Here is a 15767-nt window from a genome sequence, read left to right on the forward strand (position 1 = left end):
CCTTCTCATGCTAGGAAATCAGGTTTCATTCTCAGTCTATATTCCTAACACACAGTCGTCTCTTACAATCTGGTTTTATGTTGGATGTTAACCGGTGTGACTTATCCAGAGTCTCGTGAGCCCAAACGTATTGACCTCTGCTCATAAACTCCTGAAGCTCTCTACAAAAAGAAAACATTGTTTTTTTTGTGCTGTAAAACACTTCTGACACATATTGCCCCGACATATCTTCAAATATATATAAGATAATTCTTTAATTCTAACAAAATGTTATCGGAAAACAGGACAAAGTTACTGATTAAGAAAGATGTTTTTCCAGTCGATTTGTCTTTCTGCACGTATGCTAAAAATGTCTCTTCCTGGTCTTGACTTGAAGTCATTAGAATATTTCCTGATGTCTCATTATTGTTTTGACCTTCTTCTAAAACCACTTGATTAAGGAAATGCCTCTTGAGCAAACTGCATTCATCTGTGAGGCTTTCTACAGTCCTTTCATTAAGTAAAGTGGAGGTCATTGGTCAGAGATGATCTCTTCCTCTCACCTGATCCCTGTTATCCATAGGAAGGTTTGTCATGAGGACATCACTTCTGTTTGTTGAAGACTCTGGTGAGGGAGTTTTCAAAAAGGATCTGCTCTCCTTACAATGAACACAGTAGATTTACTATCGGATGTATTTGCTGCCATATGTCTCCTTTATCTAACATTTTAACACATTATCTTGTATTGTGGGTTGTATTTTTGTTGAGTATGTGAACTATCGGCTGATGGGGTCGAATGAAGTTTATTTAGAGCAATTGAGATGTACAAACATGCACTGAAATAACCTTTTTAGATCTGCAGTATTGACTGAATTTACTTTATTAATGAAAAGCAGAAGTCATGTATCAGAGATGCTGGTTTGTGTCTTGTGTCATTGTTGCGGATGAATCTGTTTGTTGTGTTGTGTAGATTTGAGTTGTTTGATGATGATCTGAAGCTGCAGCTGTCATCATTCACTCAGCCTCATGTCATCTCACACCTGTATAAATGAACACAGAGAAAGATATTTGGAAGAATGTTAGCCACTTTCAATTCTGTGACATCATAGTAGGAAAAATTCAATAGTAGATGAAAAAAGGTGACGCATAACAGTTTGTGTTCCTTAATTCTTCAATATCTCACTTGTGTTCAACAGAACAAGAAAGATGCTATATTTTTTTTTCCTACTATGGCAGTGGATGAAGTCACAGAACTGAAAGTGGCTAACATTCCTACAAATATCTTCCTTTGTAATTAAAAGTAGTTCAAACAAATCAATTTATACAGCTTTGAAACAACCTGAACTTTATTGCGTGTGTGCGTTATAGGAAACGTCTCTCTAGAGGAGCACTTGATTTTAAAGAACCACACTTTAATACATATGTGTGTCTGTCAATCTTTTGTGGTTGTCTCTGAGTCCGTCCTCAGGGGAAGCGCTGATGAAACGGTGTGTTTATGTCGGGATGTCAGCGGCGTTCTCAGAACGTTCTGTCTCTTGTGTTCCTCTCTGTTCAGTCACCTTTAAAAGAGGTCCTCAAAGCTCCATGTCACCGGGCTTCCTCCTGCCCCCGAGGAGACGGCAGCGCTCTCGGCCCCCGAGTCTGAGTCCAGGAGATATGAGAGGACCTCTCTGCCTCTTTTCCTACTCGAGCGAATTCTTCCGGAAATCTTCTCTTGACCCTCCAACACTCAGTGTCTGAACTCAACACACGTTCTGGTAACATCTCTCGGCACTGGTGTGATTAACTTCTTCAATATTTGACCGAGCAACATCACAGTTTGAATTCATTATTCTCATCTCGGGGTCTGGTGGAGTATGATGTGTTTGGCAGACCGTAGCTGTAAACTGGACTGTTAGACACGTCATGTTATGTGCTCCATTGAGCTCAATGTTCTTCTCTGTTGTTGTGGAATGAGCAGTAATGTGTTCATATACACCAAACGCATTGCAAAAATAAGCAGACTGGAGAACAGTGTTGACGTCTAGAGTCTGTACATGAAGCTGTTACCCACCCTATATGTGTACTGTAGGTTATAGCACACCTGCCATCGCCCTCGAGTGACCCGATGTTGAATCTCAGCTGTGTTTGTCAGGTCATCTGTGTTTTCCTGTTCTCTCTCATTACACCATTCACCCAAACACTCCTTTTATCTCCTGGCCTTATCTTGACTGCCCCAGCGTTATGAAACAATAATAGTCTCGTCCGTGGTCCACCTCCCCATCGGTGTTTATCTGGAGGAACCGATAGTGTTTGTCTGAGAGTCTTGGGTTACATCAGTAAAATGTTTTAGTGTTGGACTTTAGTGTTTTAATGTTGGACTACGCGTTCACAAAGCACAAAGTCTTGTAGTGTACAATTGACAGCTGTGTTGTGTTTGTTGATGTGCTCATCACTGAATAGGTCACACATTTAAGTACACACTGTTAAAGATGCGTGAATAATGTTCTGAGATTTGTTTGTAATCCTTTAATGATGCTAATGCTACAGAAAGGACACTAGTGTGTGCTAGACTTTAAATAAGACCACAAACATTTGATCAACAACATACATTTTATATAATATATGGCCTAATTCTATTCATATATAATTTAATATAATGTCATTTTTCTATACCTAACTAACATCTCAGGGGGGCACGGTGGCTTAGTGGTTAGCACGTTCGCCTCACACCTCCAGGGTTGGGGGTTCGATTCCTGCTTCCGACTTGTGTGTGTGTGGAGTTTGCATGTTCTCCCCGTGCCTCGGGGGTTTCCTCCGGGTACTCCGGTTTCCTCCCCTGGTCCAAAGACATGCATGGTAGGTTGATTGGCATCTCTGGAAAAATTGTCCGTAGGGTGTGAGTGTGTGTGTGAGTGAATGAATGAGTGTGTGTGTGTGCCCTGCGATGGGTTGGCACTCCATCCAGGGTGTATCCTGCCTTGATGCCCGATGACTCCTGAGATAGGCACAGGCTCCCCGTGACCCGAGGTAGTTCGGATAAGCGGTAGAAAATGGAATGGAATAGAATGGAACTAACATCTATGCTGGGGTTTTGGAGAAAGAAGTGCAGTTTTTGTGTGTGTATGTGTGATAGTATGTGTGTGCACGTGTGTGTGGACTTCTGTGTGCGCATGTGTATGCATATGTGTGTGCACGTGTGTGTGTATGCACGTTTGTATGTGTGTGTGTAGTTTGTAGACCTCCCCCCCACTCCGATTTCTTAAAAAAAATTCATTGTCAGTAGCTGTAGTTAAAGGGCCCTGTTTTAACTAATACTTGAATAATAACTTTGTTCCCTGTGTTGTGATTAGGTAGCCAAACATGAGAAGTTTTAGACACACACCCAAACCATACCATCAACCAAATCCATACCAAGAAAAGACGGGAGTTTATGTAATTATAAGTGAAACGCCAGCATTTTTGAAGATCATTTCTACTGGGCCGCTAGTTTTATGTGTTTAACTACAACTGTCGTGTTTTTTTTCTGGCAGTTGCAGCACGTATGTGTTAAAATATGAGATTAGAGTCTGTAATCTGATGATTCTGACACTTCACCACACAGCGAGATGACATTTTAAATTCATTATGTAGCCGACTCTGTGCTGGTGCATATCGGCCGCCTCCAGTTGTTTTGCCTCCAGCTAATGCTGTGACGTAATCCTGACCTCGCTGCAAAAGGGTTTATTATCCCCTGCTCAGACTCCTTTGTTCCGCAGATATTCCTCTTCTCTCTTGCTCTTTTTCTGTCTCTCCCACAATCTGTCTGGATTCATGTCACACAGAATGTGGAAACATCAGCGTTTCAGTTTGCTATCATACAAACAAACAGGTGTGTGTGTGTTTCATCTCACACGTGTTTGAAGATCTGTAAGAGCTCGAGTCAGAGTTTTGTAGAAGGTCTTTATTGATGTGATGTTTTGTCTTACAGCATATACATGCTTTACTGTAAATACATTTAAGAGAAATCGTGGTTGCGTCCAAAAGACGTGAATGGATGAGAGTGAATGACTGAGCTGTTTTTTTATGGATTAAAAGCATAATAATGTTGTTAACATTTCTTTACCGATTTCGATGGTTTATGATCTATGTGGAGTGCAAAAGCATTCTGTCTCTATTTTCTTATTGTCGGAAATGACTTATTGTTATAATAAGAAATAATGAAAACTCAACTGCACAGAAACGTCCTGACAGCAGTGTGATTCTCGAGAGAAAATGTAAGAATGTCTTCAGTCATTAGAGTCATTAGTCTCTGTAACACATTTGGATGTAATAGCTGTTTAATGAAGCGCAGGAGAGATCTGTGCGTGCCGAGGTTTAAGATGAACATAAATATATTCAGCATCATGATGCCCAGAGCCGCAGTGGCCTCACATGAACCTGAGTCAAATGATGGAATCCACAAACACTCCTCCATCACCATCTTCATCATGCAGCTCTACTGTTGTGAGAGATCGTTGAGCGTTAGAAAAGCTGACCTGCATCTCTTCTTTATTCCTTGCTTGACTTTACCGTTTTTCTTTCTTTTGTAGCGTAAACATTAACCTTTAGGGTCTGATCAGACAGAACGCGTCTTTTGCTGTGAGTCACGCCTCTTTTGGATAGTTTTCAGTTGGAAGGAAGCGTTTTGCGTGCTCAGAGCGCCCAAAGTTGAGAAAAACTCTGGGCAGAAAAACGCTTGACGTCGTGTGCGCTTTTTTCCATTGTCCAATCGAATGAGTGGAGACGCGGGGCATCCCTTGTGGCAACGGAGGTTTACAGATGCTCGGAACACCTGGAGACATGGAGGAGAAACTTGTTGTGGCTGTTTCGGGTTATTTTCAACTTTATAAAAACATTGCGCGCTGCTCTTTTCAAAGAGTCACCAAAAGAGCAGCGTGGCGTGCCTCATGTTTCGAACATGACCCTTAACCTGCATCATTGCATTATTTATTTAAATGTAAAGAATAGAACAGTGTGCATATTAATCATAAATCTCTCTGTCTGTCTCTTTCAGGTTGGCACTGTATGTGTATGAGTACTTGTTACATGTTGGAGCCCAGAAGTCGGCACAGACTTTCCTGTCAGAGGTGAGCGAGCCAGAGGTTTTATTTAAACTGCTGCTTATTGATGTGCCATCCAGACACCCCCCCCCTCGGGGCTCCGGCTAATTTAATTACACACAGATGATATGCTGAGCAAGCAGAACACATTAGACGTTCAGTGTCCACTTAATGGGATTGGAGAAGAGTCAGCGTGTCGCTGTAAGAACAACAAAAAACTGTTGCAGCAAAAAAAAGTTTTTAGCCATTCGCAGCCTTGTCGCACCATGAGAGTAAAATAGTTTTGTTCTATATCGGCTGTTTTGCTTATTGTGCATTGTGGGATTGATGGGTCCATGTTAAGAAAGCTGTGACATTTTGAAGAGCTGATATTTATAGTCTGGCCATTATTTGCATGTGAGTCACACACCCACACACTTGTACAAGTGCACAGCTATCTGAAAAACACAATCACACACATTTACTGCAGCGTTCCAAAGCAATTCTGTTCAAAAGAGCCGCAAGCCTGTCCATTGACCTCGTACATTCAGATCTGTATGTTTATTCACATGTCTCCAGCAAGACAAAATGAGTTTAAGAACCGAAACACATCAGCAGGCGCTTCAGTATTAATGCTGATATTAACAAATAATGTGAAACATCCCCTCACTGATTGTTCAGTGTTTTATGAAAGATTGTCACCAATACATCAGGTTTTTATGTCTCTTCTGGCACAGTGTACAGAACGTCACTACCGAGTCTTGACTCTTGATTTCTCTGTTTTGAATGTTGATTTCTGTGTAGATAAGATGGGAGAAGAACATAACGTTAGGAGAACCTCCAGGGTTCCTACATTCATGGTGGTGGTAAGTGTCATATGTTTGGTTTCTTTCTGTAATGTTTATTTTGCACTCTGGCGAGATTTTCACGGCTTCAGTTAAATTCACCTGTGTGTGTTTTTTGCAGTGTATTCTGGGATTTATATTGTGCTGCACCTGAGAGGAGAGAAAACTGTGAGCATTCCAGTGAAGCCAAAGCATTTCATGACTATGTAAGTGAATTAATGGATGGGTGGAAGGATGAATGGATGGACGGATGAATGGATGGATGGATGGACGGATGGATGGACGGATGGACGGATGGACGGACGGATGGATGGACGGATGGAAAGATAGACAGATGGATGGATAGACAGATGGATAGATAGACAGATGGATGGATAGACAGATGGATAGATAGACAGATGGATGGATAGACAGATGGATAGATAGACAGATGGATGGATGGATGGATGGATGGATGGATGGATGGAAAGATAGACGGATGGATGGATGGAAAGATAGACAGATGGATGGATAGACAGATGGAAAGATAGACAGATGGATAGATAGACAGATGGAAAGATAGACAGATGGATGGATAGACAGATGGATGGATAGACAGATGGATAGATAGACAGATGGATGTATAGATGGATTTATGTAGAGCTAATGGATGTAGTGATTTAATCTTTTGTACTACATTGGATTGCTCATGAAACAATGTTGTTTATTTTGTCTTTGTAGTTTTCATCACAATGTTGATGATTTTCCTATCGGGCAGCAGTGCTGTTAAATATTTGAGTTTTTTCTGCTGTGGTGTTGTTGTGAGTCAGACCAGAAACATTTCTGGCACACACAGGAAGGAAGCATGATTCAATTTCCTGTCTATCTCAGGCTAAACATCAGCTGAACTTTAATAAACGCACAACTGGTTTTCTCATTCTAATGTAGAGTGGATGAAGTTTCTGATAGAGTCTGAATGTCTTCAGTAATATAACCTCTGATCTTGTGTTTATATCCGAAGAAAAATAACTCACTTCAGTGTTCTTTAACTTCATGTAGTTCTTACTTTAACAGTGTAAATAAAAATCCTCACTTCTCTTTCCATCGCTGAATAACACCGTGTGAAATAATGGACAAGGACAAAGCTTTTCTAACAACTGACTTCACTTTTCTAAACTTTGACTAGTGTCAGGGTCACGTATCTCATCATGTGACGTCAGTTCCCTTCAAGTTCAAACCAACCTGAGTCATCGTTCTGTTGTTTCCAAAATGAATTGATTTAAAATGGTGTTTTTGACACGTTGGATGACGACGTGTAGTTTAAGAGTCTGAATCTTCAGTCCTGTGTATTGGATCTCTGAACATCTCTGTCCTTCCCGCTGTGACCTCATGACCGTAAAGTCGATGAGATTGAGGTAACATGACTTTTATAATAAAAAATATTGTAAACAGGTTTTGAAGAAAGTATGGTCACTGAAAACCTCATTTGGTTTTATTGATTGACCACAAACAGTCACACAGACCGATGATGATGATGGTGATGTGTTTGTCATAAAGAACACTAAAAGCTTTTTCTAGCGACATGCCACTGGATACACATTGAGCTGTGTTGCTCTGATGTTTGAATCTCATGTCTCTCACTTTCATTCCCTCTCCCTCGCTTGGTGTTTCGTTCAGAATTTGATAGTCAAATATTTCAAGTATTTATTATGATGTGCAATGTTTTATTGTCATGTGACCCATGTGCTCTTTGACCTGTGACCTATTAACATCCACCTGTATCTAGGCATCGGTACAAACATCATTTATTCAGGAGAAATTCATTTATCTGTACTTGCATTCAAAGCGGACACCCGCATTAAAGTTTTCTGCTATTTTTATTTGATTACATTTTTTAAATGTGACCGTTGCATCATGGGATAGAGAAGTGTCCATCCGATGCACATTCTCTGTGAAGCAGTAGACTATCTGGGTATTTCTTGCATACTGTTTTGTGCATTCTGAGGTTTCTACTTATGTGTAGTACATTATATAGTATGAAAGTAGGAGATTTCGGATGCGCAGACAGTTTTCTTTATTTTGCTATCCTCACTTACATAAGTGTCCATGACCCCGTAGTAAAACATATAAAGAAAAGTGGTTTGTCTGTACGTTCAGTGATTGATTCACTGTAAAGAGAGTTTTGAGTCGGCTTCAGTAGAGATGACAAGCTCTCGTCGGCTCGCTGTGTTTTCTGTTCTTTGCTTAAGTGGAACGGACTGTATTTTTTGTTCCAGATTTGCGTCACGCACACATTCAGTGTGTCCGGTGTTCGGCTGCTGGTGTCCGGCTGTAAACCGTGAAGCACTCAGCTTTCTAATCAGAAGCAGAATTGAAGATTGAATTGCTGGCGGTTTCCTGACGGGCTCATGTTCCCTGGTTTTTAACTGGATTAAGAGGCAAAAAATGCTCTGTTCCGAGCCACTCTGAGTGCACGGCCACTCTTGTAATGTGATTTCCCAAAGGCTTCACTTTCCTTTGATTTGTTGTTCAAATGCTTTGTGCGTTACCAGCGTTCTTCCTCTCTCAGCATTACACATCATCAGATGTCATCATCATACGCCAGACTCTCATGTTATTATACACAACTTTATTTACTTCATGTTATGGTCGTCAAACCATTAATCGCATCCAGAATAAAAGTCTGTGTTTACTTAATGTGTGTACTGTGCTTAATTTTATTTAGTATTTATAAACACATATATGTACACAACTTGTATATATTAAGACAAAGTTAACGTGTATTTATTTATATTTGCCAATAATTAAAATGATATTTAAATGTATATTAATATTAAAATTGTATTTTTTTCTTAAATAAATGCATGTGTTTTTATAAATTGACAATTAAAATGCACAGTACACACACATACATTATGTTATCCCAAACTTTTATTCTGGATGCGATTAATGGTTTGACAGCCCAACTTCATGTGTTATCTGGACAATTAGTCGCTCTTAAGAAAGAGCTGAAGACCATGAACATGACGTCTGTCACAGAAACAGATGACGGAGAGTCAACAGTTATGAGTGTTTTGACAGCACTGAATCAGTGTTCATCTGTAGATATAATAATCATGCTGTGAAGTCAATTTACTTTTATTAATTGTCTTTTATTCTCAACTTGATCTTGAACATTACATTAAAACAACGGCATGTAACTTTAGTATTTGTCAGACACAATTCAGCTCAACTCAACTTTATTTATTTAGCGAATTTTACAATTTTCATTGTAACAAAACAGCTGTACATGAGACACATTGACTATTATCAAAACAGTTAAAGTTATATACCTGTGAAAACACAGACGACAGACATAGCCACATAAAAAACGCTCCACACACACAATATGCACACATACTTACACACATAGACATAGACACACGCACACACTCAGACAAGCACACACACACAAACTTGCGCACACACACAAACACAAACACACACAGACAATCACGCACACAAACACAGACACACACACACACACACACACACACACACAGGAAAGCACGCTCACACACAGACACGCAAGCACAGTAGAAAGCACACATTTAAGATGAAGCAGAGAGAAACAGGTCAAATATTGAACTGACTATAAATTCCTATATGCAATATCAATCATGTAAAACTTTAAAAATCTAATTCAAGTGAGCACATAAAGCAGAGTTTTGTTTACTGAGGATTCCAAAGTGATGTTGAGAAGGCTGTGTTCTTTTGATGTGTGTTTTTAAGGTGCGGTTTGATGCTTTAAGGTGAAAGTTGTGCTGCAGTGCTGTTGTGTGTTTGTGTGTGTGTCTGCCACTGTAAATGATGAATGAGCTGTGAGTCGAGGAGCTGAGGAGGATGAGGAGGACACACACTCCTTCATAATGCAGCAGACGGCTGGTGAATGTGATTTGGAAGATGCAGGTGGTCTCCTCTGCGATGTATTTTTAATGTCAAGGGAACAAGAGCTCCTCCAGAAACAGGGAATTAAAGCAAAATATGTGAAATGAACCCCCTGCTTCACTGGAATCTGCTTCTGTCAGCTGTGGCGGAGCCGAGAGATGAGATGAGATAGACGGAAGTTCCTCATTTTGCATACGACTAGAATACATTTGCATCCAATAACATCATGGGCTCATCGAAGGCTCACTTTCCATCACTGATTTGTTTGAGTACTTTACATTAAAAAACTGTTTTATATGACATACAGTTTTATGTCTCTAGGCAGTTGAGTCAGACTGACGGACCAGAATATCGCAAGACTTGAAGGTTTGTTGTTTTTGACTTGAGCTTGTGAGGAACCACATAGCAACCACTCAGAACTGCATAGCAACACCCTGACAACTGCCCTAGTGACGTGTTAAGTAAAGTGAGACTGAATTATTAAATGTGTACATATGAAGTGTGTGCGTGTGTGTTTGGTTCATTGACAGCACAAATACGGCAGTGATGCAGAGACGTCTTCGTGATGAATTCATTAGACAGCCAATTAGAGTCGTTCTGCATATTAATGAGATCAGGAGATGACGCAGAGCACATCTCCTCTGATTGAGACATTAATGATCATGTAAACATCCGTTTGATGATGATGATGATGATGTCTTAAAGGGAAAGATCTCACAAAAATTAAGATTCTCAGCATTTATTCATAATCAAGTTGTTCCAAAGCTTTATCAATTTCACGGTTCGATTGAACACAAAGAACGATATTTAGAAGAACGTTAGCAATTTTCAATTCTGGGTCATCATTGATCACCATTGTAGGACAAATGATTGTACATGTTTTGGTTCTTTTGAACACAAAATGAATTATTTTGAAGATTTTAGGAAAGCGAACAGTTCTGGGCATGGTAGAGGATGATGTCCCAGAACTAAAAATTGCTAACATTCTTCCAAATATCTTCCTTTGTGTTCATCAGAACAAAGAACTGTATACAGATTTGGAACAACGTGAGAATTTTCATTTTGGGGTGAACTGTCCCTTTAAATGAACAGAATGATATATTGTGTCAAATTTGTTTCTGGATAAATGAGTAACACAAAGGATATTCAAGAGTTACCAAACATTTGATTTAATGTCAACGTTTGTGTGCATGTGTCTTTAAAAGTGAGAGTTCTTCTATGGTTTATCTCTTTGAATAAATGAAAACGCTCTCGTCAGCATGTTAGGAGCGCAGCCGGCTGCTATAATCCCATGAATTTGCTGACAGTTGTGTTCACGCGCTCTACATAAGCGTCTGTTCTCGGGTCTGTATGTGTTTGTGTATCATGTTGATATTTTGATAGTTTCCCTGTGTAGCTGATCAGCCGGTCTGGTTGTTCTGAACAGACCTGAGATCAGATGTAATGATGGTGTGTTTCTGACGTTGTTCAGCTTGTGCGAGTGACAGTCAAATCATTCACTGAGGTGTGGTCTTGACCAACACTAACAGCACCCTAGTAACTCCATAGCAACCACAGGCATAGTGATGGAGAGGTTTTCACCTGATTCTCATCCAGTGTGATGTACGTCTAAATCATATTTTTCTACACGGTTTATATGTTGTGAAGTCGAGTGCAGAGGTTGAGATGTTTTCAGTTCTAGAGCCTGCTGGGTGTTTTCTGATGGTTTTGTATTGGACACTTTTACTTCTGATGGTGAAGTCATTTTAAGTAAAACTGACATTCTGTCATCAGAATTATTCTATTATTCTATTCAATAGTTGATTTTAACATCACATGTCCTGTAAACGAGCCGCTCACCGTCAGACAAGTTTCCTCTTTCACACGCACGCACACAGCACACACACAAACACATGCACACACATTTGCATACACACACACACATGAATACACGCGCACACACACGCACTAACACACATGCGCTAACAAACACACCACACACACGCGCTAACACACACCACACACTTGGGCACACACCACTCTCACACACTCTTCTAATCTCATGTGTGTCTGCTGAGCATTTCAATTTTCCAAGCTCTGTATTCTCATGCGCACATCAGCGGTTTGTTTTTAATTCCATTACTCCCTCATGGAAAGATTTTATTAAAGCAACATGAATGTTCATCACGCGGCCTTATATTGTTTCATAAGACATCAGACATTTATTCACTATCTAATGCCTTACGTTCTTCTGCAGAACACAAAAGAAGATATTTTGAAGAATGTTGAACAACATTGTATGAACTCGAAACCACCGAGACATTTCTCAAATTATCTTCTTTTGTGTTCCACTGAAGAAAGACAGTCCTGCTGTCAAAAGAAATGATCCAGACTTGAGATGAGCTGATGAAACAACGAAACATACACAAAAACTACAACATCAACACAATCTAATCCTGCAGACAACACCAGAGATGAACTGAAGAGACTTGTAACAACAGAGCTCCAGTGATGTTCAAGTGACGGGGGGTCCTGTACAGAGAACATCTACAGTTAGACCCACCCTAAACAACCTCAACCACCACCCTGTCACCCTGTATGACCCCGTCACACCCTCACAACACACTAACACACACTAACACACGTGCACACACACACACAAACACACCACAATCTAAAGCAGCTCGATAGATTTCCTCAAACTCCAGAGGATCATTTCATCATTCTTTACTACTGTTTCTCAGGTTGTGACCACACAAATACTGATGATCACATGTACAGTAAAGCACTGTTAGTCGCTTTACAAAGTGTGTTTGGAAAATACATCAAGAATTTTAGGACACAAGTCAATGAGACTTTTATGAAGAATACAGACGACAATCACAGGATTGTTGAGAGTTTCTGTGATTTTCACACTTTTGACTTGAGCATGTCCTGAAGCGGAGGAGATAAGGTTATTACAGAGATGTGTTCCACACGTTCTATGACTTCATCCTTTACTGACCTCCTGTCGACCACAATGAGATGATGTTCAAAGCCACAACAAATGTCTCGCTTCAAAAGAAACCGCACACGCTGAACACCGATGTGGTCACATGGGTGACATGTATGTTTGACCTCAGGCGTGACGTGATGCTCTCTATGTTTAGTGTGATTGCTGAAGTCGGATGGAAGAGTTTTTGTGGGGTTTTTCACAAGCGAGAGCTCAGATCTTATTCCTCGTCTAGCGTCGGTGGACCTCCAGGGATGTGCAGTGCACTGGAGCCGTTTCCTTGGCAACCTTCTTCTTTTCTCATATGGGCTTTGAAATGAGGACCTGATGTGATTGCTTGCAGCATCCAGAATGAAACTACACTTCTCTGAAACACGATGACGTCATTGATTGACGGCTCGTCTTAAAGATGTTCCGCTCGATAAACATTCTGCTTGTGTAGTGCTTTCTTGAGCCGTACTTGCACCCTGTCTGAGAAAGACGAATCGGCTTAAACATTCCCATTACAGCTCGTTGTCTTAACTCAGGATGTGTCGGCTGGTGGAATATACTCTTTATTGGGGCAGATCATGTTTAGGAGTTTGTGTGAAGTATGTTTGAGTTAAGAGCAGTGCTGTACTTTGTGATGTCCCAGATTGAAGTTTTGTGAGCATCAGATCAGGTGTGATCAGAGATGAATGTGTGTTATGTGAGTTTATGTTTACTCGTCTCATTGAATCATTGAATAGAGAAAGTGTCAGCAGTGAACAGCAGGAGGGATTTACTCACTCTTTATTTCAGTCCTGTCACAGTAAACATGACAAATGTGCACCGGCCGTTCCTGCCAAGACAAAGAGAGGACAGACTTCAGTCTTCTGAACACGGCACGTCTGGCACTGTTACAGCGGAATCCTCATAACACAGCAGATTTATCTCTCGGTTATCCGTTCAACCCCCAAACAGAACGCGTGTCCCGGGACCCCGCGCTGATGATTCAGACAGCAAACAACCCTTTTTAAGAACATTGTATCCATCTGTAATGTCCTCCTCTGACCTCCTCAGGTGCATGATGGGATATCATAGAGAGAACTGTCTGTCACGCTGGCTTATTTCATGTTCACGTGTGATTTTGAGTTTTATGCAAAGACAGATGGATATTAATGGCAGACTGCCTTCAAACTACTAAATAAGAACGAGAGCAGAACGTGTTGATCATTCATATTCACAGGAAGGTTGTGTTGAGAGTGCAGGACAATTGTCAATCGATAATAATATACTCATATATTCATTCAACCTTTATTTCCACACTCAAGGTACATTAGAAATGAAACATACAATACACCACACTTAAAAAAGCCAATTAGAGCAGTATTTCCTCATAGATGACTGGTATGGGATCACACATGATAATTACTGTCTGTGAATTATCCAGCCGACAAATAAATGTATACATAACATTTCTCATTAAAGCCATAAAAGTTCTTAATCTTGACATAAAAACAGATTACTTGCACTGCTCCACCTCGGTTTCTTCAAAATAATTCTCATTCAATCATCGTAGGCAGTTTCCATAATCTCACTCTTTTACACTTGACCCATAAAAGAGCAGAATAAAAAGCGGAACAAAATGTACTAGAACGGTATATCTTAACCTGATCTGAACATGTTTCTTACTAACATATTATCTCAGGCATAATATATCTAACATATTTTATACATTATCTTATCTATCCTCAATGTACAGTATGGGGAGGTCGGCAGTTCTTAAAATGGGTTTACAGGGGGCCGCGACCATGAAAAGGTTGAGAACCACTGAGCTAGAAGAAGCTTCACCCTAAGGCTGGCAAACTTTAAATGTTCAGCAGTAGTTTGATCCAAGCCACTAGCTTATATCTTTAAGCTGCATTATTGTTACTTGTGATGCCCACCGTATCAGAACAAGAAACCTTCGCCGTTTCATATGTTTTTTTTCACTATGCAATTAAACAAGGCAGAATAATATTGTGTCCACAATTCAACGATGTTTTCTGCACCTGAAACACCTTCCATTGAACATGGTCATATTATACTGTTCCTATTTAAAACTTTTACATCCTTCTAGAAGTCATTAACGTTGTTATTAAGCATCTTTTCTGCCATTGAGTCTGCTCTCATCATTAGTTCGTGTTTACACACATTTAGAACCGCATGTTTATACTTAACATTAGTTCATTTATTTTGTTCCAGAAGTGACCCCTGTCTGGGCCTCACAGCTAAGTCCCATTCTTTAAATTAATGCATTAATATGGTATCCAGACACATGTTTTTTTCCACCTGGGCTTCCTATTATATTTCTTATCAACACAAGTAAAATATGGTCTACTGGCCTCACACACAGCTCCCACAATATCATCATACGTCACACAAAGCTAAACCATGAGAACTTCATGACTATTCACATCTGTACACAAGATGCATCTCTGGTTAAAACCACCTCACTCGTAAGAAAATCTGTTTTCCCTGATTTATTAAAATATCATCTTTATTAAGTTTAGTCCAGTCTAGTTTAACCAAACCAGTCCTCTCAAACTCATAATTCATCTCGGGCAGACTTTCAACGTCAATAGTCATCACATGTTATTAGGGTTGTGCAATGATTAATTGCGATTAATCGCATCCAAAATAAAAGTTTGTTTTACATAATATATGTCTGTCTGCTGTTCATATAACTTTTGTATTTATAATCATATACTTGTGCATGCATATATTTAAGAAAAGTAAAAAAATTAAAAATCAATAAATGTTTAAACACAACTTAAATGATATATCAAAATAAATAAATACATGTAAATATTTGCTAAATTCCTATATCTGTGAACGTTTGTGTGTTTATAAATACAATATAAATATAGACACTACAGCGACATATATACTGTAAACAAATGGTTGTGTGATTATTGATTATGTTATTTATTTTATTTGTTTGAGTTGACAGGCTGATTGTTGTGTTACATGTGTGTAAAGAATCATCTGATAGTGTGTATGAATGTGTTCTGAAGTGAGTTCTGT

General features: G+C 39.7%; 1 protein-coding gene across 1 annotated transcript in view; it reads left to right on the plus strand.

Annotated features, from left to right (window-relative positions):
• The window catches only part of ssbp2b (single stranded DNA binding protein 2b), a 31825-nt gene that overhangs the window by 3924 nt on the left and 12134 nt on the right, over positions 1-15767 (plus strand). Inside the window, exons 2-4 of the mRNA XM_056736297.1 lie at positions 4994-5066; positions 5823-5884; positions 5985-6069. Of these exons, the coding sequence (XP_056592275.1) occupies positions 4994-5066; positions 5823-5884; positions 5985-6069 (220 nt within the window). The remainder of the gene's footprint in view (positions 1-4993; positions 5067-5822; positions 5885-5984; positions 6070-15767) is intronic.

This window comes from Triplophysa dalaica, chromosome 22 (genome assembly GCF_015846415.1).
Source record: "Triplophysa dalaica isolate WHDGS20190420 chromosome 22, ASM1584641v1, whole genome shotgun sequence".
NCBI classification, from domain to species: domain Eukaryota; kingdom Metazoa; phylum Chordata; class Actinopteri; order Cypriniformes; family Nemacheilidae; genus Triplophysa; species Triplophysa dalaica.